Genomic DNA, 25,531 nt, shown 5'->3' with positions numbered 1-25,531 from the left:
GGTAGTTAGTTTGTGGACGCCTTGGCACCCGTTGTAGCTAGTTTTCTATGTCACGCATTATTTTTCATGTCGTGCATCATTTTCCTTGTCACGCAACATTATTCATTTAGAGCTTCGCAACATCGACACCATTTTGAGTTTTCCACCTCAACCACCTCAAGGTCTGTGATCTGTGGTCGTCGCTTCCGCATCTGGTTGTCTTGGTGCGTTACACACAGAGATTGAGCTTTTATTATAATTAATAATTCTTCCAAACATGTCGAACAAATAGTTTCAGGTTCGTCATAGGAAAGACCTCGAAAACACCGTTTTGCCATATCCAACAAATTACACCATCATTATCTCTATTGCTCATTCCAGAATCCTGATCTACAATGGCAAAAACAACATGCAAGCGTGGGGTCTCATCGTGCTGCTCATTTCGAAAGCCGTTGGACATGCCCCGTCCGTTCCGGATATGGAACAGGACAAAAGTGCCGGCGTGCTGCACTCGCAGCGTGGTCTGGCCGAGGTTACCGAAATGATTCGCACCTCGTCGCTCGTTCATCAGGGTTTGGTCAACCTACAACCACTGGCAAACGCCGGCAATGAACTCAGCGGCGATAGCGAGATGATTTTCGGCAACAAGATTGCTCTGTTAAGTGGAGATTATCTGCTGGGGAATGCCTGTCTGCAGTTGGCGGGTCTTAAGAACCAAGAGTTGATTGAGCTGATTTCGTCGTCTGTGCGAGATTTGGCTGAATCGAACTTCGTCGGCGATCGAGATATGCAGAACAACCCACTGCCATCAAAACCGGAACCGGGATCGGCCAGAGCAGTATCAAACGACGACGATTTGGGATTCGGAGACTTGGAAGACAATACTCAGCCGTTGAACATCAAGGACGTGCTAGGGAATCCCGAGCGGGAGTGGTCGTTGAGGCATATCCTCGCGGCTGGAAGTCTGCTGGGCAAAAGTTGCCAGGGAGCGTTGATTCTAGCAGGCCAACCGGTGAAACTGCAAAAGCAGGCTTACCTGTTCGGAAAGCACCTATCACTGGCCTGGCAGGCTTGCATCGATATGGAGCCATTCAGCAGTCCCAACCTCTCGCCAGGTACTTGATCTCAATGTGATGGCATTTGTAGGAAATTTTCAAATTTGTTTTTTATCTTTCTAGGAGACCGCTTCAGCCTCATCTCCGCACCGGTATTGTTTCATCTGGAGTACGATCCGACGTTGTACGAGGAGATCAAAAAGGGACGAGAATCAGTGGACAACATAGACTACGCCAAAATTCACAGCGAAGTATTCAAAGGACCTGGTCTGGAAAAGACGTGCAACCTGCAGAAGAAGCATAGTCTGGCGGCAATGGCGGTGCTAAATGAGTTGCCTCCATCGGACGCTCGGACCGCTCTCCAGAACATCATTTTAGCGATGCAGGACTTGTAATATTTATAACTAAATATTCAGCAGGAAATTGCTACGAACCCACTATTGAATTAGACATAGTGAATACTCTTCAGTTTTCTTTTAGAGGTAGGAAAGATGATGTGCGAAGATAACCAAACAAAAAACGAAAATACCATTCCGTCCAGCGAAAGGAAAAATCTTTCAATTGTTACAATGCTGATTTGATGGTGAAACCACTGAATTGATGAGGAAATGATGGACGTTTCCGAACTATGTATTTACTCTTACAAAATGTAGGCAATATTACATTAGGTAGGACGTAGTTTTTAAGTGGTGATTGTGTTTGATTCATACTCTGAATTATATTTATAACTGTTGACTTTTGTAGAACGTTGTTTATTCTCTATCGTCAAACGTATCACAGCCAACAATATGCTGATATTCATCATATCAACGTAAAATGGTTTAGTTACTGAGATAAAAGGAGGATTTTCAACTGTCTCCCAGCAATATTCATATGGATTGTTATATGAAAGCGTACCGCCCAACATCAGGCTTGCTACCAGTACGTTTGGAACCTCCTTTAGCTCAGTTGGTAAAGGCGCAGCTACAAAGCAAGACCATGCTGGAGGAGGCTTGGTTCGATTCCCGGTCCGGTTTAGGAATTTTGCGGGTTGGAACCATACAATTATACTAATGCAAAAATGGTACAGGCATCGAAAGCTCTCAATTAATAACTGTGGAAGTGCACCTAGAACACTAAGTTGAGAGCACGCAATAAGCTAATATGCAATAAGCAATAAGCTTAAATGCGAATAAGAAGAAGAAGACCAGTGCTTTTATGGTAAATTCGGAGCTGGTTAATTTCACATTATTTCTATTCAATTGTTGTCCTGGAGTGGTACGAAGCTAACGGGGTCCCTTTCGTACCCAAGGGCATGAACCCTCCCAACCAGAGCTGGTAAACATCACAGCCGTCATGTGAAAATGAGAAAACAGGCCCTCTCAATATCACGGGACGACACTACCTATCATTGGCTTTCTTGTCATTTTCCAATGATCAAGCACTCTTGAGAATAATTCTTATACGGTTTTGACATGAACATTTCTAACTGATTTAGATGATTTAAAGCAAGCAACCGTATGTAATCGATAGAGTGAATATATTATTAAGATTTCCTCGGAACTAGTAACATTAATAGCAATAAATTAGCTAGTAATTACAATGAACACAACACGTTCTGTCATGACAAAAAAATCGATGAGATTTTGAAGAAAATCTCTATCATCATATTCTTATCCGATGATAGTGACAGAAGCATCTCTGTAAATATCGCGTGAGATCTTTCATTGAAAATGACATTTACCAGCCCTGCCCCCAACGCACCGGAACTAAGGCCCATCGAAATATACTGGGCTATTATGAAGCAGGCACTACGCAAGTATCCTGTGGTGGCGCTAATTAATCAGTCACCCTATCATCTGGCTACCCTGTGAGGGAGCTGTCAGTTGCGAACTGAATCAAAAAGTGTAATCCACGTGAAGAGGAATAAAGTTGGATTTTATTGATTAATTCCGTCGCGTTATTACTTTCTCGTCACTTCCGTCCCACATTTGGTGACCCCGACGTGATTGAAACGGGTTCCGGTCGAAAAACGCCGCAGTTGATTCGAATATCGGGAAAATACGCATTTCTCCGCGGTACGCAAACAAGATGGCGAACCCAGCTCCAGCACAGCAGAATATCGCAGCAGTGGCGGTTAAGTTGCCAGAGTTCTGGAAGAACGATCCGCACATGTGGTTCGCGCAGGCGGAGGCCCAGTTCTGTCTGGCACAAGTGACGAGAGATGAGACAAAATTTTGGCACATCGTCGCCAAAATCGACCAGTCCGTGATATGTCACGTATCGGACTTGGTTTCCAACCCTCCGGCCGAGAATAAATATGGAGCAGTAAAAGAACGATTGATCGCCCGTTTCGCTCTTTCGCCACAGGCGCGACTCGAACAATTGCTTGGCTCCTGCGACTTGGGTGACCTTCGACCCACGCATCTACTAGCCAAGATGCAGGAGAGCTCCACGGGATTGAATGTCGACGATGCATTGATGAAGATGCTGTTCCTTCAAAGGTTGCCGCCAAGTGTCCGAGCAGTTCTGAGCATAAGTGATGGAAGTTTGCAGAAATTGGCTGAGATGGCTGACAAAATGATCGATTCATCTCCGGCCACCGCCGCAGCTGTTCATGTTCCGGCTTCATCCACTGGACAAAATGCTGATTACGCCAGTTTGAAGGAGGAAATAGAAGTTCTGACAGCTGAGATTCGACGCTTGAAAACTGAGCCAACACGAAATCGTAGCAGATCTTCATCGAAACCGAGATCCCGTGGTGACGACATTTGCTGGTACCATCGGAAGTACGGAAATCGAGCGGATCGTTGCAGAGAGCCATGCGCATTCGGCCAGCAAAAAAACTAGTCGGTTGCCCATCTGAAACGGCGCAGGTGGGTACTGGTTTCGAAAGCCGCCGACTCGTAATTTTCGACAAAACAAGTCAGCTTCGCTTCCTTATTGATACCGGCTCGGACGTGTCTATCATTCCAGCGACACGGCGCGAAAAAGCAGGAGGAACTGTTCCATTTTCCTTACATGCAGCAAATGGAACAAGGATACGTACGTATGGGAGTAAATTTATTTCTGTGGATCTTGGGCTGCGACGATGCTTCAAGTGGCGCTTTCTTGTGGCGGATGTGAGCGTCGCCATAATCGGCGCGGATTTGCTAGCACATTTTGGATTGCTGGTGAATCTGAAAAGCCGGCACTTGATTGACGAAACAACAAAACTACGAACAACTGGCTGTTTATCGGAAGTGCCTCTACATGGAATAACTGCAATAGATCTCCATCACCCGTTTCGAGACATGCTTGCGTCGTATCGAGAGATATTAGTTCCACCATCTGTTCAACAGGAAGTAAAGCACGATGTCACACATCATATTGTTACGCGCGGACCACCGGTGGCTTCGAAGCCACGTCGTATGCACCCGGAGAAACTTCAAGCAGCAAGAGACGAGTTCCAAACGATGTGCGAAATGGGCATTTGTCGGCCTTCGAGCAGTAGCTGGGCAAGCCCCCTTCACTGTGTTCCCAAGAAAAATGGTGAGTGGAGGTTCGTGGGCGACTATCGCCGCCTGAACAAAGCTACTGTCCCTGATCGGTACCCAGTACCTCACGTCCACGACCTTGTCAACAGATTCCAAGGTAAGACCATTTTCACTACATTGGATCTAGTTAGAGCGTACTACAACATTCCTGTCGAAATCGCAGACATTCCGAAAACAGCCGTCATCACGCCTTTCGGTCTGTATGAGTTTATGCGCATGCCCTTTGGCCTCTGCAATGCAAGTCAGACTTTTCAGCGCTTTATGAACAAGCTTTTCGGAGATTTGGACTTCGTGATAGTTTTTATCGACGACATCTGCATAGCGTCAGTGAACGCGGCGGAGCATATGGAACACGTCAAATTAGTCCTTGAACGTCTCAAAGCAAATGGTCTAGTGATCAATGCTGAAAAGTGCGTTTTTTCACAACCGCAAGTAGAGTTTCTTGGGTATACAATTGACAAGGATGGAATACGTCCAATTACATCTCGAGTTCGTGCTGTCCTGGAATACAAAATACCAACAATGGTGAAAGATTTGCGTCGTTTTCTGGCATTGATTAACGTCTACAAACGATTCGTACCTCACGCTGTGGAAATTCAGGAACGATTACGAAAGCTTATTCCTGACAATCGAAAAAACGATAGCAGAAAAATTTCATGGGACGAAGAAGCATCTCGTTGTTTCGAACGTTGTAAGCAGTCACTAGCTGAGGCAACATTGCTTCACTATCCTGACGCCTCAAAGCCTCTTGGACTTATGGTAGACGCGTCTAACTGCGCAGCGGGTGCCGTTTTGCAGCAATTCGATAGTGGAAGCTGGAAACCCATCGGATTCTTTTCTCAAAAATTTTCTTCGAGCCAACAGAAGTACTCAACCTTCGGAAGAGAACTTACAGCTGCAAAAGAAGCGGTGAAATACTTTCGACATCTTGTCGAAGGGCGACAATTCACAATTTTCACTGACCACTTTCCACTCACTTATGCCTTAACCACGAATCCGAGCAGTCGGCTTCCCCACGAAGAACGGTATCTGGCATTTATAGCAGAATTCACGAGTGATATTCGCCACATAAGTGGAAAGGATAATATCGTTGCAGACGCTCTTTCAAGAGTTGATGCTGTAACAGCCGGGATTGATTTTGATGTGATCGCCAAGGACCAACAAAATGATCAGCAACTGAAGAAACTTTTGTCGTCCAAAGATACTTCCTTGAAGCTCGAATCTCGGACATTCCCTCATTTGCGTTCACCGTTAATTGTTGATGTATCCACTAACAACAATATTCGTCCTTACGTTCCAGAGAACCACCGGGCCAGCATAATGTCGCAACTTCATGGGTTAGCTCATCCCGGTGCACGTGCTACAAGGCGATTGATCGTAGATCGGTTTGTTTGGCCCTGCATGAATAAGGATATCTGTCAATTTGTCAGGACATGCCAGCAGTGTCAACGTTCAAAGATAACTAGACATACCGTAGCACCATTCTCAAGCTTCGACATACCTAAGGCACGCTTCCGGAACATCCACATAGACCTCGTTGGACCACTTACGCCTTCTTGTGGACATCGTTACTTGCTGACGATCATTGATCGTTTTTCACGATGGGCTGAAGCAATTCCACTGAGCGAAATGACTGCGCCAACCGTCGCCAAGGCTTTATACGCGGGTTGGATATCTCGTTTTGGGACTCCAGAGACAATCACATCCGACCAAGGGCGGCAGTTTGAGTCGGAGGTATTCAAGGAACTCACGCGTTTGCTTGGCGTACACCATATTCACACCACTGCATATCATCCGCAGTCAAACGGAATCATCGAACGATTTCACCGTACACTAAAAGCATCTCTTATGTGTGCAGGTGGGCGTGATTGGCACGACCGCCTTCCTTTGGTTCTGCTAGGACTTCGATCGGCTTATCGAGAGGACTTAAAGTGTTCATCTGCAGAACTAGTATATGGTCAAGCACTCAGGATTCCGGGAGAATTTTATGATCCTCCTACAGCAAACGTCGATCGTTCTGAACTATCCAGTTTTCTGCACAAAACATTCAGCGAACTAAATGCGCCTACTCCGACTCACCATGCAAAGGAAAGGCCGTTTGTGCATCAAAAATTGAAGGATTGCAGTCATGTCTTCATTCGGGTGGACTCAGTCAAGAAACCGTTCCAGCAACCTTACGAGGGACCCTACCAGGTTTTAAAAAAAACTGACAAATTTTTTGAAATCTCAATTGGAGGAAAACAGCGCACCATATCAATCGACCGTATTAAACCTGCTTTCTTATGTGATAGCAGCTTCTCCAATCACCCCCAGGACGATAAGAAAACTGTAGTTACACAATCAGGACACAGGGTTCGTTTCCTAGTGTAACTGGAGGGGCATATGTGGTGGCGCTAATTAATCAGTCACCCTATCATCTGGCTACCCTGTGAGGGAGCTGTCAGTTGCGAACTGAATCAAAAAGTGTAAACCACGTGAAGAGGAATAAAGTTGGATTTTATTGATTAATTCCGTCGCGTTATTACTTTCTCGTCACTTCCGTCCCACAATCCCAATCAGGTCAAATCTGAGGAAGACATGAAGAAAAAGTCGGTTTCCGTACAGAAAAAGCTGCAGTAAGTTGTTGTACAGAACCTAATGAGTGGAGTTAAGCGTAAGGTGCGAGCGTGCGGCTGTGATATTGAAGTTGAATGAAATAAATATACCAAAAGCTTACTTATGGGTTATATTTGATTGTCTGAAAGTTTGAAAAGGATCGGTCAACTAGGTAATTTTCTACAGCGTTTTTTCCATGATGCAATTTGATGCGCGACACCCTTTAATGTAACCTCCGTTACATGAAAACTGAATTATACTTCTTCTTTCATCGCTGATCGGTGGATTTGTAAGTGGTACTTGATCATATTCTTTGCGCAGTTCTATCTCTGAACCTTCGCTTTCCTTCAATGTTTTATCCCCAGTCTTTGCAGTTATCTTTGCAACCTTTCTCTTTTTCTGCTTTGCAAATCCTCAACAACCTTTATGATCTTAAACTAAAACTAGCCCTAATGAAGATCCCAATTCCTGGACCGGAACGTTGACGCTGATAAAACTGTAAAACTTTTTGTTGAAGACTGTAAGCTAAAATAAAAGTACGAATTCTTCAAGGTCTTTAAACGTCCCCGAAAGTCTAGACTTCCCTGAAGTATTTGAAACTGCCCTAAAGATCTCCGAACTTCAATGATCTTCCCTAGATCTGAATTAATCAGAGGTTTTTAAAGGTTGACGCAATTTTTCTGAATTTAATTGCACTCTCCTGAAGTGCTTTGGTCCATCCTGTAGCTCACACAGTTTTTCTGATGTTTTTGATTCTTCCTTGGAGCTCATGACACTACCATTAAAGCGAAGACAACATATAAAGAAAACTGGCAATTTTGCCATAATCCAAGCGACAGATACAGTTACACTGCCCTTGAGCGAAGGTGGAAGCAACGCATAGAAAAATGAGCAAACACAAACCTTTCTTCTGAGGATGGAACCTTTGCTACCCAATTCGTTCGGAGCATTTACCTTTGAGCGGCAGATGACGCCATTGTGTCTGTATCATACCGGTCGTGTGAGAATATGGGAGATAAGTCTCTTCTCTGAAGTTTCCTAAATTTGTAAGATCTTCTCGAATTTTCTCTTACATTTCTTAATATTTCAAGTTGTTCTCGGAACTTCTCTTGCGTTCCATTTTTTATTCTTATATTCATTGAAATTTTCTGAAGAGCAAACATATTAACAGAAATTTTCTGATCATTCCTGAAATTCTCGGAATATTCCATAATTCTTCGGAACTTCTTGAAAGATCCTGCAATTTATAAATGGAACTTCTCTGAGGATCTTTGATCTTCCTCGAAATACTAGGTACCTCTATGAAAATAATGATACTGCTTAAACAGGGTGTCTACTCAATCCAAGGAATCAAATTCCCTGAGTTTTCCAGGTTTTTCTAGGTCGGATGAAAAAAATTCCAGGTGCATACAAATTATACACATTATTATTTTATCTATTTATCCATCTGGAATCCCTTTTATGTACTTATTGATTTATGTTATTTTCGATTCTTCAAACTTAGGCGTTGGTACTTTTAACTCGGCACAGCAAAACAGTTGTTGAATATTACAGCAGAACAGATGCACATAGGTTGTTTAATATTAATTTGTACAATTTATGTTTAGTAAATGCACCAATACGTTAGTACAATGTACTTCTACAGCGGCTTAGGGAGACTCTATAAGCCACCATAGGAACACATTGCACTAAAGTACCTCCACTATTGGTGCATTTATCCTACACATAATTTGCGAAAAGAAATTATATCCATGGGTGTAATATTGTATTTGGTTTTTGCAATCACATTAGTTATTCATAGAGTAACATGCATTACGTCAATCAATATTACATTTTTTTTGGTATTTGTGTAGTATTTTTTTAATTCAAGAACATAAATGCAAGTAAGAAACCTATCTAAACTATTTCGATAAAACGATATATCAAAATTTAATAACAATATGCTTTCAAAAACAACATATCATTTTGATAATATGTTTGAGTTCAACTCTGTTTGGAAGATCAAGACAGAATAAATCATGGTTTCACATGTCTACAATCTCTTAAGGTCCATTTAGACTATCTGATTTTGACCGCCACCATAATGAAAAATCTGCTCAAATTTACTTTCGACACACTTTGTCGAACCCCCCTGTTTGCTGGTGTTCACACTGCTTGCACATGTCGAAAGAACTGTCAATTTAGATTTCAAAACAAAACTGTATCAGGAATCAAAAGTAAATACTTCCATCATGAATTAACGGAAAATTGCTCTAGTTTCGGCAGACGTATCTGCTTTTATTATTTTAAATAAAATGAGAAGGAGAAGGTGAACTTTGTGGAGTAGGAAATGGTTGCTCAGGAGGAACACCGGCAGGGATCTGGCTCATCTTGTCCTTCAAGAGCTGCGATATGAAGATGAAAATGGATTTCAAAACTTCGCCAGGATGTCGATACCAACTTTAGACAAGCTAATGGGAAAAGTTCTCACTAGATCTACATGATTCCTTGAGTTCTGAAAATTTCTGTTAACAACGCAATTCTGCAAGGTCTTCTTTTGACGTCCCTGAAGTTTTGTTTCTGTTCTCCGGTAAAATTTCTTTAAAGATCAACAATCTTTCCTGATGCTCTGCAAATTTCTCGGTAGTTTTATAGATTTCTTTGAAGTTCTGTGTGTTCTTCAGAAGTTCTGCAAATTTTCCTAAGAATCTACAAAGTTTCTGAATCCCTGAAGATTTAAGATCCTTGAAGATCGACAACTATCTCTGATGTTCACAAAATTTCTAATAATCTACAAACTTCTCGAAAGTTCTGGAATTTTTCTGGCAGATTTTCATGATTCAATGAATATCTGCAAATATCTCTGAACATCTATACAATTTTCTAAAGAATTAAAAGATTATCTAGAAATTTTTGAGCTTTCCGGAAGTTTTAGGAAGTATTCTGAAGTTTTTCTAATTTTTCTCAAGCTGTGCAAATATCTCTTAAGATCAGCGAACATACCTGAAGTTCTGTGAATGCCTCTCAAAATCCAAGAATCGCAGTAAAATTCTGAAAATTTATTTAAACATCTGATAATTTTTGAGTAGATTTACGATCTACCCTCTGAACTTTTCTGAAGTTCCTAAAATTTATTTCAAATTCTGTAATGTTTTCTAAAGTACTGTATTTCTGCTCTAAAGATCTACGAACTGCCCTGAAGTTCAATAAATTTCACAGTAGATCTCCGAACTTTTCTAAAGTTCTTTAAATTTCTTTGTGGATTCTTGATCTAAAGATCGGCGAACTTTCCCGAAGATCTGTTAGTTTTGCTGAAGTATTGCAATTTTTTCTAAAAACGTACAAACTTTCTGACGTTCTACAGACTTCTCTTAAGGTCTACGGACTTCTCTGAAGTTCTTTAGATCTATCTATTTCCGACTTCCATGGAGTTCTGCAAAATATTGTACTTTTGTACTTCGCTGCGATTTGTTTTTGGAATTGAGGTGCTTTTCTGACATTTAACGAATTTTTCTGAAGATCTCACAATTTGTGTGAAATTTTCTGTCAAATTCCTGCAAATATCTTTAAAGTTCTGTAAAGTTGTCTTAAGCTCCGTGGCTCTATTCCCAAAATCTAAAAAATAAAATCAATAAATTTCTCAGTAGATCTGCAAACTTCTCTGATGTTTTGTTAATTCCTCTCGGGTTACCCTGAAGATTTGAAAATTTCCTTGAAGATTACCTAAAGTTGTCAAAATTTATCTGAAAATATTTGAGCTTCCTTGAAGTTTTAAATGTCTCTCTCAAGATCTACAAATTTTCCTGAAATCGTGTAAATATTTTTTTTAAATTGCCGAACTTTCCTGAAGTTCTGCAATTTTTACTGAAGATCCAATAACATTTCTGAGATTCGTGTGATTTTTTCAGAAGTCCTGTAATTTTTTTCAAAGTTCTGTAGCTTTGTTCTGAAGATCTACGAACTTTTTTGATGTTGAATAATGTTTCGAGGATATCTAAACTTATGTGAAATACTTTATATTTCACTGTACATTCTTGGACTTGTCTAAAGTTATGCGAATTTCCCTGAAGATTTGCAAAATTTTGCTAATAGTTTTATAAATTAATTTGAAATAATTTTTGCTTGCTTGAAGTTTTGAAAATTTCTTTGAACATTGATCTGAAGATCTATGACCTCTCTTGTGATTTTGTTTTTATGAATTTCTATTAATTACTTTTAATTTGTTTGTAGTTCTGTTCTCAAGATCTACGAACTACCCTGAAACTTAACACATTTCTCAGTAGATCTCCGACCCTCTCTAAAAAATTCTATGTAGGCTCTCAGACCTGCTGTCTGGCATGCTTATTCTTATACAATACATGCTTTGTATGCTTCCTTTTGACGGTTGCCAGTCTCTCTTCTTCGACTGTTTCCTTTTAACGACGATTTTGGTCCTCCACATACAAATCAGCGAAGAGCGAGCGTGACAAGACTCTCTGAATGAACTTGTCTCGTTCGCACACGTTGTCTTAGCTGTCAGATGCTTGTCAAGTTCAGTGCCCTTAAGAAACGTTTCGACAAACTGAACGAAAACTTCTTTTGAATTACGAAAGAAGTGATAATTGGAAAATTCCCTGGGTGGAACCAAAATTCCCTGAATATTCCAGGTTTTTCCAGAAAAAGTGAAATTCCCTGTAAATTCCCGGTTTTCCAGTTTTTTCCAGGTAGTAGACACCCTGTTATAAATCTATAAACTTCTGTAAAGTTCCTGCAACTCCCTTGAAGTTAATTGGACTGCCCTGAAGTTCTGGAAGCCATCCTGAAGTTCTTGCATTTCTCCCGAAGCTCTTGGGCGTCATTTCTAACTGGGCGTCACAATATCAGCTTCAATCGACAAAATCAATGTGACGAAGAGAGTGTTAGCTTTCATTTTCTGTCATTTTTGAAAAAAAAAATAGAGGTTGTATCCAAGACACGTCTGTAGATTTGACGTAGGATTACGTCCTCGGTATCAATATTCGGTGACTGTGCTAGGGAAATCATTTTTTCCCATCAGGGAAACGCCTCGATTTCTGATGACAAAATGATGCATTTTCGTGCACAAAACGCAGGGAATTTTTGGTTTATTCAATAGGTAGATAATAAAAAAGCAAAAATTGAATGGAGGAATTTCTTACAATTTTTATGCCGCGACCTACTTTGGTTTTTGAAATCACATCACATGTTACCTTAAAAATACATGGTATGTTAGATTTAAACTTATTGGAACTGACATCCGATTGATGATCTTGACAAATGTCAAGAAAATATTCTTTAAAAAATTATGGCTAAGTAATGCTGAGCTATTAGGATGTTCAACACAGATTAGGCTCGCCAGTATGCTGTTTGAAACGAGAGTGACGCGCTTGGCATACACGAAACGAAAATCAATTATTTTATTCATGTGTTTCACTTATACATTTTTGCCAAAACATCAGCCTTATACATTCCATAAGACAAACCACATAGGTCCTATAAGAATGCATAAAAGGTATGTGTGTCCGCTTATACATTTCATTTGACACATGATCTTCATTAACTTTTTGCAAGGCGTCTGCTTATTAGTTGACTTATACATTTTATGAATAATCAGCAATAGAAATTTGCCAAAAGGTATAAGGAGATTTCTATCCGTGTAGATGACCCACAGTGACTCATGAAGCGCTACTCCTTCTTCGGTGAATGGCGTTCATGTGGGCTGCAGCTCGCTGCTTGCGGGCAGCCTTTCGTTGTGTACTGGAGATAAATGTTCAACGCCACGCGCCGAAAGCACTGCTGCTGCTGATGATGATGGCTACCCGGCCGGACACCACCACACACGGTGATTGGATAAGCTCTATTGGAATTCGATTTTGATATTTATGTTAGGGAAAGCGCTTTTAGTAGGCAATCGGTGATTCACTTGATCACCATTGCAGCAGTTGGACATTTGTTTAATTTTCAATACTGACCTATTGAAAATTGATAAAATGTTCATTTTAGCAGATTCGTAGAAAAATTTTCAATCGATTGGCATGTTTAGAATTAAATTCCATCCGCCATTGACAGAGTTATAAAACCTGACCACTTTTCGTAACGCGGTCGATTTTGGTTTTTTGAAATTGCACCCCCAATATGTTGCCAATACTACGTCAAAAATCGAATTTTTGAACCACCCTAACATAGAAATGGTCACCCTAATGACAACATAAAAAAGACGAGTCTGTGAACCATTTTATCGTATTACTATGGAATTGCTGTATATTAGGGTGGACCACCGTTATATAGAAAAAGAGGTTTTGATTTTAATTGTTACTAATGGTGATTTATTGAAGACACTGAAATATTCTATAAAAATAAAACAAATCAAATCTTCCGGGAGGGTCCAATGGGCCAACCAGGAAGATATCACATTGGAAACTGTCGGAACAAGAGGCAGTCTTTTTCTCTGGAAATCCGAAGGCTTCTTCCTCGTTCTGGTAGGGATGTTCCCAGTTCTTAGCTAATAACACTTTTCTATGGAGGTTTTGCGTTCTGAGCTATGAATCGGAATCTTCATTGGGGATGGCAGTTGCTGTTGCTACACTTGCTTAGTAGTGCTTGTAGGAGGCTGGTTCCGGCTGGCTGTAGTGCACATCACTGTGGCTTTCCGGATGGCTTCCGACTTTAGCGTAGGCTTCAACCAGGGCCTTTGGTAGTGGTGGTGCAGTTGGGATGTGCGATCCCTTGGCCTGGAAACCGTTCTCGTCAGCAGTGTAGCTCACGGAAACTGGGACACCATGGGGGTCGACGTACGAGTACGATCCGTGGACAACGTTGGTATGTTCCTTGCCTCCATTGTTCTTGACGTAGCCCTGTTCCTGAACCAAGATTCCGTTGGCCGATTCGTAAGCGTGCTTGAAGCTTCCATCATGTCCATGGTACGATTCACTGTGGACAATTGGGATGTGCTGGTGCTCAACGTGCTGGTATTCGACGGCTACGGCAACGGCCAGCAGGGCGGACAATGTGATGAACTGTAATCACCAAGAAAAGAAGGAAAATCACTTTAGAACTCACACACTGAAAAACACTCGTAATGTTTCACTCACAAGTTTCATTTTTGCAGTCAAGCTTAGGAGATCAGGTGAAATGATACAAATTGGTTTGTTGAAAGTGAACTGATACTGTTTCGATTCGATGCATTACTATTTATACGGCCCAAGAAGACATCCACCCGAAATCCGAATGTGCTTCTTGCCATCACCAAACGAGAAAAACCTTCCTCCACCCCACAAGCAGGCACATACGACCACCCCCTTTTTCCCTGCCACCACCAAGATATGTATGTTTTTCTTACTTTCTGCCACAACAGCTCACATAATGCTCTTTTGCCATCGGTCGATCGGTCGTCCTCCCAACCAAAGAGAGCGCAAAAAAAAAAAAATTAATTTCGCGCAAATCGCTCAATTTCACACAAATTCACCAGATGCTCTTTACTTCTTTCACCATTTGACAGATGCTCGTGATGGGTTCGGAGAACCTAGAACATCTAATATACATGGAAATGGGTCGTAAATTATGTGTATAGACGCTATGAATCTGCATGAACATGTTTCGTTGCTTAGGACAGTGTACCAGTCGTGGTTGATCTAGCAGATCATTTTAATTGAACTCTAGGACAATTTGGAGAACCTAGAATATCTATTATACAGTCAACATTTATAAATTTATTTAGTATATACTGTTTTCTAGATTCTTCAAATCGTGCTGATGCACGTAGACTCTATGAATCTGCTTGCTCAATATTAAAAGAGTGCAACGATAAAAAATTGGTCAATCACGATTAAGTGCACACTGATTGTGTTATTGTATAAATGATCAAACCACAGACAAACAGGCATAACACTCACAATCACATTCTTCGCAAATAGAGTTTTAGTTCGGAATGTGCTCGCTTTTTTCATGGTGGCGCCACGGTTCGTCAAGCAAGTCAGCACATTTTGAACTTATCAGTGGTGCCAGTTTGTTTTCAGGTAAATTTAGTAGATGTCAGCTCTTGACATAAGGAGGCAACGCAACAAATCACCATTCATTGTTTCTTGGGAAGGCATCTACTAATCTGACGAATACATAAATAAAAGTTATTGAAGGTGATGATGATGGTCCCACCGCTTACCCCTACAAAGATTTGAGCTGGACGATTTATCTTTATGATAATTAAGTATAACTTTTAACCAGATTAGCAAACCAAAACGAACTGGTTTTTTTTTTTTTTTTTATTAATTTATTTGATAAGGCTCAACCGAATTAACTTAACAGAGCCGAGGATTCTTGGTCACTATACAATACGTCTTAAAGCTACAGTCAAAAGGTACAACACAATAAACACTTTATCTTCCGCTATCCAAAAAGCCTCCTCCATCAGAACTGGAGCCGCTTCCAGTAGTTTCATTGTATGGCAAATTGTTGTACGCCAACGAGGGTCAGAGCGCGTCCATTGCAGCAATGGACGCAAAATGTGGTCAGCACTCACACACTCATCACAAAACGGTTGCTTTCCAAAGTCGACGACGCATCGACCGAAAGAACTGCTGATGAAGAACAATGAGGAGGACCACACAATGGTTGCTGCCGAGTAAACAGACGATCGCGTAGCACACATCGAGAGTGGCCTGCTTTTGTCGACAGCCGAGTGAACACTGAAAACGAACTGGTTGTAGTTACAGATATAAATTCCCTCAACTCTTTTCATTTGCTTCACAGCGATTTAAATGTGAAAAAGCTTCGGCGTTCACCTCTTTGTTCACTTTTTTTGTCCATCTCAAATATTCACAAGCATTCCCAGCGATCAAGAGTTCATGAATAATCAACGCTTATGAGCAATGAGCTTCTGTCATACGGATGCGTATTTCTGATAAATTCAATCAATACTGAATATTTCGTAAAACCAGCATCACTGACTTGCATTTCTTTTGTTTTTATTCAACACAGCTAACGCGAGGGAATCATCCATGGACGAGGGATGATTCGGTTGCAAATTAATGCTTCGGAATGTGCAAGATAGAGGGTGCTAGAGTGCACGCTTGACGATATTTTTTGAAGAATTTTCTTCTAAGAGCTATGTCTGTTTGTCTGTGATCAAACTTTATTTATTTTTGAAGTTCGATGACTACAAAATACAGGAAAATTATTTGATTAGGCTTCCGATTTTCCAAATGCGAATTGTCAGGCTTTACGTTTCAAACTTCAGATTTTGTACAGCTGTTGTATCAACCCTATTTGATGCGTATGCGTATGCGTATATAAATTGACGTTCAAATTTGATTTGAACTGTTTCTCATTTCCAACTGTTTCTGAGTTTTCTTGAGGTTCCGCTTACCGATTGTCCAATATCTTTCAATTGGGTGCAGCTCCGGCGAGTTTGGAGGGTTTTTGTCCTTGGGTACGACTTGCATGTTGTTGGTAGTATACCGTTCCTGAGCCATTTTCCCCTAGTGACAGGAAGCGAAGTCTGGCCAAAACAGCACGGAATAACTATGAAAAAGGTAAGGCAAAAGGCAACATGGCAATCATTTCTTTTTATAAATATATTGGTTGACAATGCCAGTTGTCACGAAAATTTCGCTTTTCAGCCCACAGGTGCAAAGCGCCTGTCAAACCAAACATTTTTTCAGGAACTTTGACAACTTTTTCTGCTTAAACTTATCTTGAACCTTTCTTTTTCCGGTAGTCGTGTAAACTCTTGACCTGGGAGCTGCTTGAAATCCGCCTTGACGAATATTTCATCGTTCATTATAACGCAATCAAATTTCTAGACGCAATCTTTCTGCGTGAGAATAATGGGAATTTCCAAAGAAAACTCAGCTTTGCACATCTCAATCTGTGCCGAGTACGTACTACCTACCAATCAGGCTAAGGCCTTGTTGTCCTCTGCTGTCCAAAGAAGTCGTCTCCACTCTACTCGATCCATGGCCACAGTTCGCCAGCCTCGTAGTCTGCGAAGGGTCCGCAGGTCACCTTCTACTTGGTCGATCCACCTTGCCCGCTGCGCGCCTCTTGTTCTTGTTCCTGTTGGGTCGCTTTCTAGAACCATTTTCACTGGGACGTCGTGCGGCATTCTTACGACTTGCCCAGCCCACCGTAGTCACCCAATTTTTGCAATGTGGACGATGGATGGTTCTCCCAGCAGCTGGTGCAATTCGTGGTTCATTCGCCTCCTCCACGTTCCGTCATCCATCTGCACTCCACCGTAGATGGTACGCAACACCTTCCGTTCGAAAACACCAAGGGCGCGTTGGTCCTCCACGAGCATAGTCCAGGTCTCGTGGCCGTAAAGGACCACCGGTCTAATCAGCGTCTTGTAGACAGTCAACTTCGTGCGGCGGCGAATTTTATTCGACCGGAGCGTCCTCCGGAGTCCAAAGTAGGCACGATTCCCTGCCATAATGCGTCTTTGAATTTCTCTGCTGGTATCATTTTCGGCGGTCACCAGTCAGCCCAAATACACGAACTCATCGACCACCTCGATTTCGTCACCGTCAATCTGAACTCGGGGTGGGAGGCTAACGTTGTCTTCCCTAGAACCTCTTCCTTTCATGTATTTTGTCTTTGATGCGTTGATGGCAAGTCCCATCCGTCTAGCTTCAGCCTTCAGTCTGATGTACGTTTCCGCCATCATCTCAAAGTTCCGTGCCATAATGTAAATGTCATCGGCGAAACCAAGGAGCTGGATGGACTTCATGAATATCGTGCCACTCGTGTCTATCCCAGCTCTTCTGATCACACCTTCTAACGCGATGTTGAACAGCAGACACGAAAGTCCATCACCATGCCGTAAGCCCCTTCGAGATTCAAAGGGACTCGAGAGTGTCCCCGATACTCGAACAACGCACATCACTCGATCCATCGTCGCCTTGACCAATCGCGTCAGTTTATCCGGAAGTCCGTACTCGTGCATAATCTGCCATAGCTGATCTCGATCGATTGTGTCGTATGCGGATTTGAAATCGATGAACAAATGATGTGTGGGCACGTTGTATTCGTGGCATTTCTGCAGAACCTGCCGAATCGCGAAAATTTGGTCCGTGGTAGCGCGGGCGCCCATGAATCCCGCCTGGTATTGCCCCACGAACTCTCTTGCATATGGTGACAAACGGTGGCATAGAATTTGGGAGAGTACCTTGTAGGCGGCGCTCAGCAGTGTGATCGCGCGGTAGTTGCAGCAATCCAACTTGTCGCCCTTTTTGTAGATTGGGCATACGACACCTGCAGTGCTCTAGCCAGTGCTTCACCACCGTATTTTAATAGCTCACTTGGTAGTTGATCTACACCAGTTGCTTTGTTGTTCTTCAGCCGACCGATCTCCTCCTCAACTTCTTGAAGATCAGGGGCTGGTAGCCTGTCGTCTTCTGCGCGTGCTCCAAGCTATTGCCGTGCCACCTTCGTTTTCTGCTGCTTCACCGTTGAGGTGCTCGTCATAGTACTGCTTCCACCGTCCTAGTCCTTGCACATATCGGCTTGCGGCACGTAGCCTTTGCGGGAACTATTTAGCTTCTCGTAGAACTTCCGTGTGTCGTTTACGCGGTACAGATTTTCCATCGCCTCGCGATCTCGGTCTTCCTGCTGACGCTTCTTCCTTCGGAAAACCGAGTTTTGTCTGTTCCGCGCTTGTCTGTATCGCTCCACATTCAATCTCGTGCGGTGTTGCAGCATTCTCGCCCGTGCTGTATTCTTCTCCTCTACTAACAGTTTGCATTTGCCGTCAAACCAGTCATTTCTTCGGTCCGGGATTGCAGTACCTAATGCCGCTGCAGCAGTACTACCTATGGCTGAACGGATGTCCCTCCAGCCATCTTCAAGAGAAGCTGCGCCAAGCTGCTCTTCCGTGGGTAGTGCAACTTCCAGCTGCTGCGCGTAGTCCTGGGCAACTCCGGCGTCCCGTAGTTGCTCAATGTTGGGTCGCGGCGTTCGACTTCGACGTGTGTTATGCATCGTCGAGAGTTTTGAGCGCATGCATACTGCAACTAGGTAGTGGTCCGAATCTATGTTCGCACTGCGGTACGTGCGGACGTTGATAATGTCGGAGAAGAATTTCCCGTCGATTAGAACGTGATCGATTTGGTTTTCTGTGTGTTGGTCAGGTGATCTCCAGGTGGCTTTGTGGATATCCTTGCGGGGGAAAAAGGTACTTCGAACTACCATACCCCGGGAGGCTGCAAAGTTCACGCATCGTTGGCCGTTGTCGTTCGATACGGCATGCAGGCTGTTTGGCCCGATTGACGGTCTATACATTGCCTCCCGTCCTACCTGAGCGTTCATGTCGCCGATGACGATTTTGACGTCCCGTTGCGAACAGCCGTCGTACACCTGCTTGAAGAAACGGCCCTTAATCCTCAACTTGCACATCCTCGCGTTGATCGGCTGCCAACCAATCACGCGTTGGTGCATCTTGCCCAGCACTACAAAGCCGGTTCCCAGCTCGTTGGTGGTGCCACAGCTCTGGTAGAAAGTAGCCGCTCGATGCCCGCTTTTCCATACCTTTTGTCCCGTCCAGCACCTGCACTGCTACGACTTCGAAATTGCGTGGTTGAAGTTCGTCATAGATTAACCTATTGCAGCCCGGGAAGCCGAGCGATTTGCTGTTCCATGTTCCGAGTTTCCAATCGTAGTCCTTATTTCATCGCGTAGGTCTGTGCCGATTGTTCCGATCCGTATTTCTTTCTTCGGTATTTGCAACTTTGTTTTTTTTTCAGGGCGGCTTGTTGGGCCTGCCCCAACCCCCTGTCTCGCCAGGGGACCATCGTGCACAGCTCTGTTTAGAGTCCCACGCTGGCACTAGGATGGTGATCAGCCGCTCCTAACATGGAGAACAGACGCCGTTTTGAGCCACACCTCCATGGTGAACAGACGCTCGGGTTTGGTGAAGCATTTCCTCTATCACCGCACTATGGTTAGCGCGCCAGTGTTCGCGTCGCACCTCTTCACTTTGCTATTGCCGGACTGGCAACATTGCCCAGGCTACGCCACCCAGCTGTGTCCATATTTCAGCTGGTAGTCTTTTGTTATCATATGACTCGAGGAGGCGTGAAGTAGTAACTTGTGAGGACCAGGGCTAGGTATTCCGCTCCTTCCAGGTTGTCAACTCACCATTTTGTAGCCCAAATGCCGAGTACGTTATCAGTTATCAGTGCCGAAAGCTGTGCCCAGTGTTGTGCCGAAGTGTGGCAATCAAGCAGTTGGTCTCAGTACCCCATGAGTTGAGCAACCCTGCAGGACAAGGATTCGATCTAAAATTCCCACCGGCGTTAGTAGAAGCAGCAATAGACCTTCAGTAGCTTTCTAATCATTGGCGTAGCTAGAAAATTTATCTGAATGGGGCCTAGGGGGGCCTTGTTGATTTTTTTTTTTTGCTAAACTACGTTTAAATAAAAACTCGCTAAGATGCTTGTTTTTGGCTACATCTTTTCTGTGACTAATAATATGACATTGAGGCTTACTTTTATTTTAATGGCGCATCAATAAATTTTATTATATCCATTTCATAGCAGTGATTGCGACCTCGATTGGGGACCTTTAAAAGCTTACTGAATTTCAACAAACAATGATCCTCTGTTTATGCTTTTTGTAATGAAATCACATAGCGTTCGGATGTCATACATTTAAGCATCTCAAACTGAAGAAATTGCTCAGACTTAGGTAATTACATGGATATAATAATTTGGATTAGAATTTTTTATGATATTCTGATATTTGAAGAGAATAGAAAGTAATAAAGCATTTATTCACAGTTTTTTATACGATGCATCGGACTGACTAACATTCGGAGTCAATCAATATTTAATTTTAATTCTATTCGAAGGAATGAACTAGAAATTCGAATGATTGTTTCCCTGTTTGTAATTAGATAATAATTGATTTTATTTTTACAAAAGCATTTGGATTTTTTTTTAATTTTAAATGAAGTTAGGTTTGGTTATACCCATTGGAAAATTGAATGCTTTTGTGCTATTCAAAGTAATTTAGTTTAGTGAGACATTTCAGGGGGCTCTAATGAGAAAAATATTGATCTGCCTCATTCCAAATGATGCTGACTCCATGAAAGATTCCATCGTCGGTTAAGTTGGTTTATTAGAAAGACACTTTTCATACGGCGTGCAGTTTATTTTAAAAAATATCTCAAGAAGAAGTGCTAGCATAGAGGTAAGTCTAAGACTAGTAGCAGAGAGGTAACTCTAAGACAAGAAGGTCCCGAAGAAACGAGCTCAACTTTTTGGATCAGCTCTTGTTCTCTCTTCGGTCCCAAGCGAATCAAAACAAACATAGTCTAGTACTAGAATTTCGACTAGTATGGGGTACGCTTATAGATGTAAAGGGAGCAATAGGCTAGTCAAGTACAATTTAAAATGGTTAGTTTCCACCGGTTGGTTCTAGTGCGCACATTTAATCGACCTTTAGCCAGCTAGATTGAACGTGCGGCGTCAGGAGCGGTATTGAGCTCTATGACGTTTTTAATAGTACTCACGGCTATGTAGTCTTTTTAGACATTTCAGCCATAATTAATAAGCTAATTAAAATAAACAAGTAAGTGCATTTGAGTAATCGCAATTTCAAATGTAGAGTTTGTTATCCTCACTTTGGTAAACGTGTTTGATAGTTTATTGTTATCTTCACTTTCGGATCACCAATACTCGAGCGCATACTTAGAAAGAACTATGTGGTAGCGAAGCCAGAGCACTCGCACGATGAACCTTCCTTAGTACCAGACAGTCATCTGCAGTGAGCGAACCCAGTGAATCGTTAAATTTAACTCGCTTCCCACATACAAAATTTTGGCATTTTAGGAAACGCTCCGATATCAGAAACCGGGAAAAATGTCCCTGAGTCGCATCTGCATCCCGCAGTCCCATCTGCGGATGGTCAGTAAAATCAGCAGTACCGTGTTGGGATCAGCGACCGGCCATCGTCCCTCAGAGGTCAATCTGCGCGCAGTTAGTTCCACCTCGTCGGTTTGCGACCAACCAGCAACGGCCAAACCCGTCCAAAAGCAGCACAACTGGAATCGGGCCGTGAGCGAAGCGGAAAAGATCGTCGGCTATCCGACGTCTTTTCTGAGTCTGCGCTGGCTGCTGAGCGACGAGATTGCCAATGTGGCACTGCACCTGAGGAAGCTCGTCGGCAGTAATCATCCGCTGTTGAAAACGGCCAAGTAAGTTCATCTTTGCTGTTGCTAATGAGAGTAACTCAAAATTGAGTCGAATTTGACTCAACATTTGCAGTGGGGTTACTCAGTGAATATTTTCGTTGCTTTTCTAAGGAAAATTTCTTGAACATGAGGAGACTCGAAAGTAATTTCACTCAGTCTAGATTGTACTCAAATTCAATAAATTTTACCCGCAAAAGTGAGGGAAATTTTACTCACTCACTGAGTATGCCTACTTTCGGAAATTTTGAGTTGAATTCGACTCAGTTACCGAGCTACTCTCATCGGCCGTGTAATGCACATCGTAGAAATGCAAATCGTATAAAAATAGATTTGTGATTCGTTGGTTTATCCTGTTTATTTTTTGATTGATAGTTCGAGCTACACAAGAGTTTCGCATAAAACATTCGGTTCCCTCAATTCGCAAATTTGCGAGCGTTACTTTCAGAGGTGGACAATTAATCATATAGTCGAGCAGTTTTGGGGCGTCCGAGATTTTAAGAAAATGAGGCAATATATTTCAGATTTTTCAGGTCGATCCACCACAGTTTGGGCACAGTTTGGCACCCATGGTTAGTCATTTTCATGATGTTTGATGTTACTGGCAACACTGTAGTATCTCTGCGCCTGCGCAGTGCATGTCTCAAATTTTAATTAATTTTTGTTGACACATTCCAATTTTTGGATTCGGGTAATCGCAACGACGAATTTTCGGCCAATAGACCTGCCATGGGGAGTTTGGATTCCCCAGCAGTGCACATCCTAATGCCTGTTCGAGAAGTAATCAGGGCAACCGCTAATGATCAGCATCGTTGCGTCTACATCCCACAAAGTATCGGTTGTGGTGATATGAAGACAATGTTACGAAATTATCTGTAGCTTTGTGTGAGAGATATCGTGTTTTGGTTTGAACAGTTTGAAGTCGGTGTTAACACAAAAAACTTACGTTGGATAGTTCTGGAAGGCAGACGTGGAGGACTTTCTTTTGAGATTGTACGCTGGGACACTGGTGCGAAGTAAACACTTAGATTCGTATGCTCTTTGGTAACAGATTGTAGATAACTCGGCTCTTTATTACATTTGGTAGCCTATTTATAATGGTACATTTGTATGTATTTGAGTTGACTTAAAGCACTTTTAGATGAACAGTGGTTGTATAAAGCTTCAAAAGTGTGATGATACAATTATTAACCTCTATTCTTCTAATTTTGGTTCTGAGGTTGTTCACTAGAGATGCCTTGTTCACAAAAGTACAAAATATAATCGATATGATTCAAATTAGGGGAATTTGGCGTGAACAGTCGGGTTGAATAGTGTTAGCTGGCTTTTTGTTTACTATGGCTTAGCGATTCTGACTTTCGATCGTTCCGGTGGTTAACAATGTGGACCAAAGCACTCTTTACGACTACCATCGATCTTGCTGTCGTAATTTTATATGACTCGATAGGTTTTGGCCTAAATTAGAATTTGGTCACTTCTTAGGGAGCTCCCAGAACATATCCAGGTGTGGCCATAGTGGACCTGAGTACTCAATGTTTCTGTCAATAATCTTAGTTTTCAATTCTTATGTGATTTGATATACCACATCATGGGTTTCAAGTCAGATTTTGTCCACTTCCTCAGGAGTTAGAGATACCTGGATCATGTCCGGTTTTGGCCAAAGTAGTTGCTATTGATCTATTTTTTTCAAATTCTTATGATGACTTCACATCGCATGATGGGTTTGGCAAGTTTCATGACGAATTTAGTTTCACGGCCCGGAACTTTCCATTTGGCGGTTGCTGCATCCAATTTGGTGCAGGGGTTGCTGAGAAACATGCCGCACCTTAATTCGTCAGACACTCGCATACAAACATACATGTTCCTATCTAATAGAGCTGAGTCGATTGGTAAATGCGACTTGGCACCAATTGCACGCTCCCACTATTATTCAGCATAGTTTCAAGTTTGTCATATGAAAGCCCTTCCGAAAACGCCAATATGAATATCCCAAAAACTACGTCATCCATCAATTATAAACAATTTTTCATTCCAGAATCCTGATCTACAATGGCAAAAACAACATGCAAGCGTGGGGCCTCATTGTGCTGCTCATCTCGAAAGCCGTTGGACATGCCCCGTCCATTCCGGATATGGAACAGGACAAAAGTGCCGGCGTGCTGCACTCGCAGCGTGCTCTGGCGGAGGTTACCGAAATGATTCGCACCGCGTCCCTCGTTCATCAGGGACTGGTCAATCTACAGCCACTGGCAAACTCCGGCAATGAACTCAGCAGCGATAGCGAGATGATTTTCGGCAACAAGATTGCTCTGCTCAGCGGAGATTATCTGCTGGGGAGTTCTGTTGCGAAGCTGTCGGATCTCAATAACCAGGAGTTGATTGAGCTGATGTCATCGTCAGTGAGAGATTTGGCTGAATCGAACTTCATCGGCGATCGGGATATGCAGAACAACCCACTGCCGTCCAACCCGAAACTGGGGTCGACCAGTTCGGCAGGGCAGTCAAACAATGATGATTTAGGATTTGAAGATGTGGAAGATAATATACAGTCGTTGAACATCGAGAACGTGCTGGGGAATCCCGAGCGGGAGTGGTCGTTGAGGCATATCCTAGCGGCTGGAAGTCTGCTGGGCAAAAGTTGCCAGGGAGCGTTGATTCTAGCAGGCCAACCGGTGAAACTGCAAAAGCAGGCTTACCTGTTCGGAAAGCACCTATCACTGGCCTGGCAGGCTTGCATCGATATGGAGCCATTCAGCAGTCCCAACCTCTCGCCAGGTACTTGATCTCAATCTGACGGCATTTGTAGGAGAATTTTCAAACATTAGTTTTTTATCATTCCAGGAGTTCGCTTCAGTCTCATCTCCGCACCGGTGATGTTTCACCTAGAACATGATCCAACGTTGTACGAGGAAATCATCAAAATGGGACGAGAATCAGTGGACAACATCGACTACGTCAAGATTCACAGCGAAGTGATCAAGGGACCTGGTCTGGAAAAGACGTGCAACCTGCAGAAGAAGCATAGCCTCGCGGCCATGGCGGTGCTAAATGAGTTGCCTCCATCGGACGCTCGGACCGCTCTCCAGAACATCATTTTAGCGATGGAGGACTTGTAATGTTTATAACTAAATATTGAGCAGGAAATTGCTACGAACTCACAATTGAACCAAATATAGCAAATACTCTCCAGTTTTTTTTAATAGGGTGTAGTTTTTAAGTGGTGATTGTGT

At 42.6% G+C, this 25,531-nt stretch overlaps 4 protein-coding genes across 4 annotated transcripts in view; 3 read left to right on the top strand and 1 right to left on the bottom strand.

Moving 5' to 3' along the window:
* The window catches only part of LOC135708903 (all trans-polyprenyl-diphosphate synthase PDSS2-like), a 30,586-nt gene extending 28,806 nt beyond the window's left edge, over positions 1-1,780 (top strand). Inside the window, exons 3-4 of the mRNA XM_065231084.1 lie at positions 361-1,094; positions 1,158-1,780. Of these exons, the coding sequence (XP_065087156.1) occupies positions 361-1,094; positions 1,158-1,429 (1,006 nt within the window). The 3' untranslated portion in view covers positions 1,430-1,780. The remainder of the gene's footprint in view (positions 1-360; positions 1,095-1,157) is intronic.
* Positions 1,781-3,104: 1,324 nt separating this feature from the next.
* LOC135708889 (uncharacterized) lies at positions 3,105-3,863 on the top strand. Its single transcript, XM_065231071.1, has one exon. The coding sequence runs from the start codon at positions 3,105-3,107 to the stop codon at positions 3,861-3,863; it is 759 nt and encodes a 252-aa protein (XP_065087143.1).
* Positions 3,864-13,705: 9,842 nt separating this feature from the next.
* LOC135708902 (cuticle protein CP14.6-like) lies at positions 13,706-14,220 on the bottom strand. The gene is made up of 2 exons (XM_065231083.1): positions 14,212-14,220; positions 13,706-14,136 (listed from the first exon to the last, which is right to left on the bottom strand). The coding sequence occupies exons 1-2, from the start codon at positions 14,218-14,220 to the stop codon at positions 13,711-13,713; spliced, it is 435 nt and encodes a 144-aa protein (XP_065087155.1). The 3' UTR covers positions 13,706-13,710.
* A 7,718-nt stretch (positions 14,221-21,938) lies between these two features.
* LOC135708900 (all trans-polyprenyl-diphosphate synthase PDSS2-like) lies at positions 21,939-25,464 on the top strand. Its single transcript, XM_065231082.1, has 3 exons — positions 21,939-22,307; positions 24,337-25,076; positions 25,143-25,464. The coding sequence occupies exons 1-3, from the start codon at positions 21,973-21,975 to the stop codon at positions 25,415-25,417; spliced, it is 1,350 nt and encodes a 449-aa protein (XP_065087154.1). The 5' UTR covers positions 21,939-21,972; the 3' UTR covers positions 25,418-25,464.
* Positions 25,465-25,531: the final 67 nt, after the last annotated feature.

Source organism: Ochlerotatus camptorhynchus, unplaced genomic scaffold (genome assembly GCF_037179485.1).
Source record: "Ochlerotatus camptorhynchus isolate MF236.1 unplaced genomic scaffold, CSIRO-AGI_Acam_v1.1 ptg000340l, whole genome shotgun sequence".
Classification (NCBI taxonomy): domain Eukaryota; kingdom Metazoa; phylum Arthropoda; class Insecta; order Diptera; family Culicidae; genus Ochlerotatus; species Ochlerotatus camptorhynchus.
The sequence above is the reverse complement of the archived record's forward strand: the minus strand, read 5'-3'. Positions and strand labels throughout refer to the sequence as shown.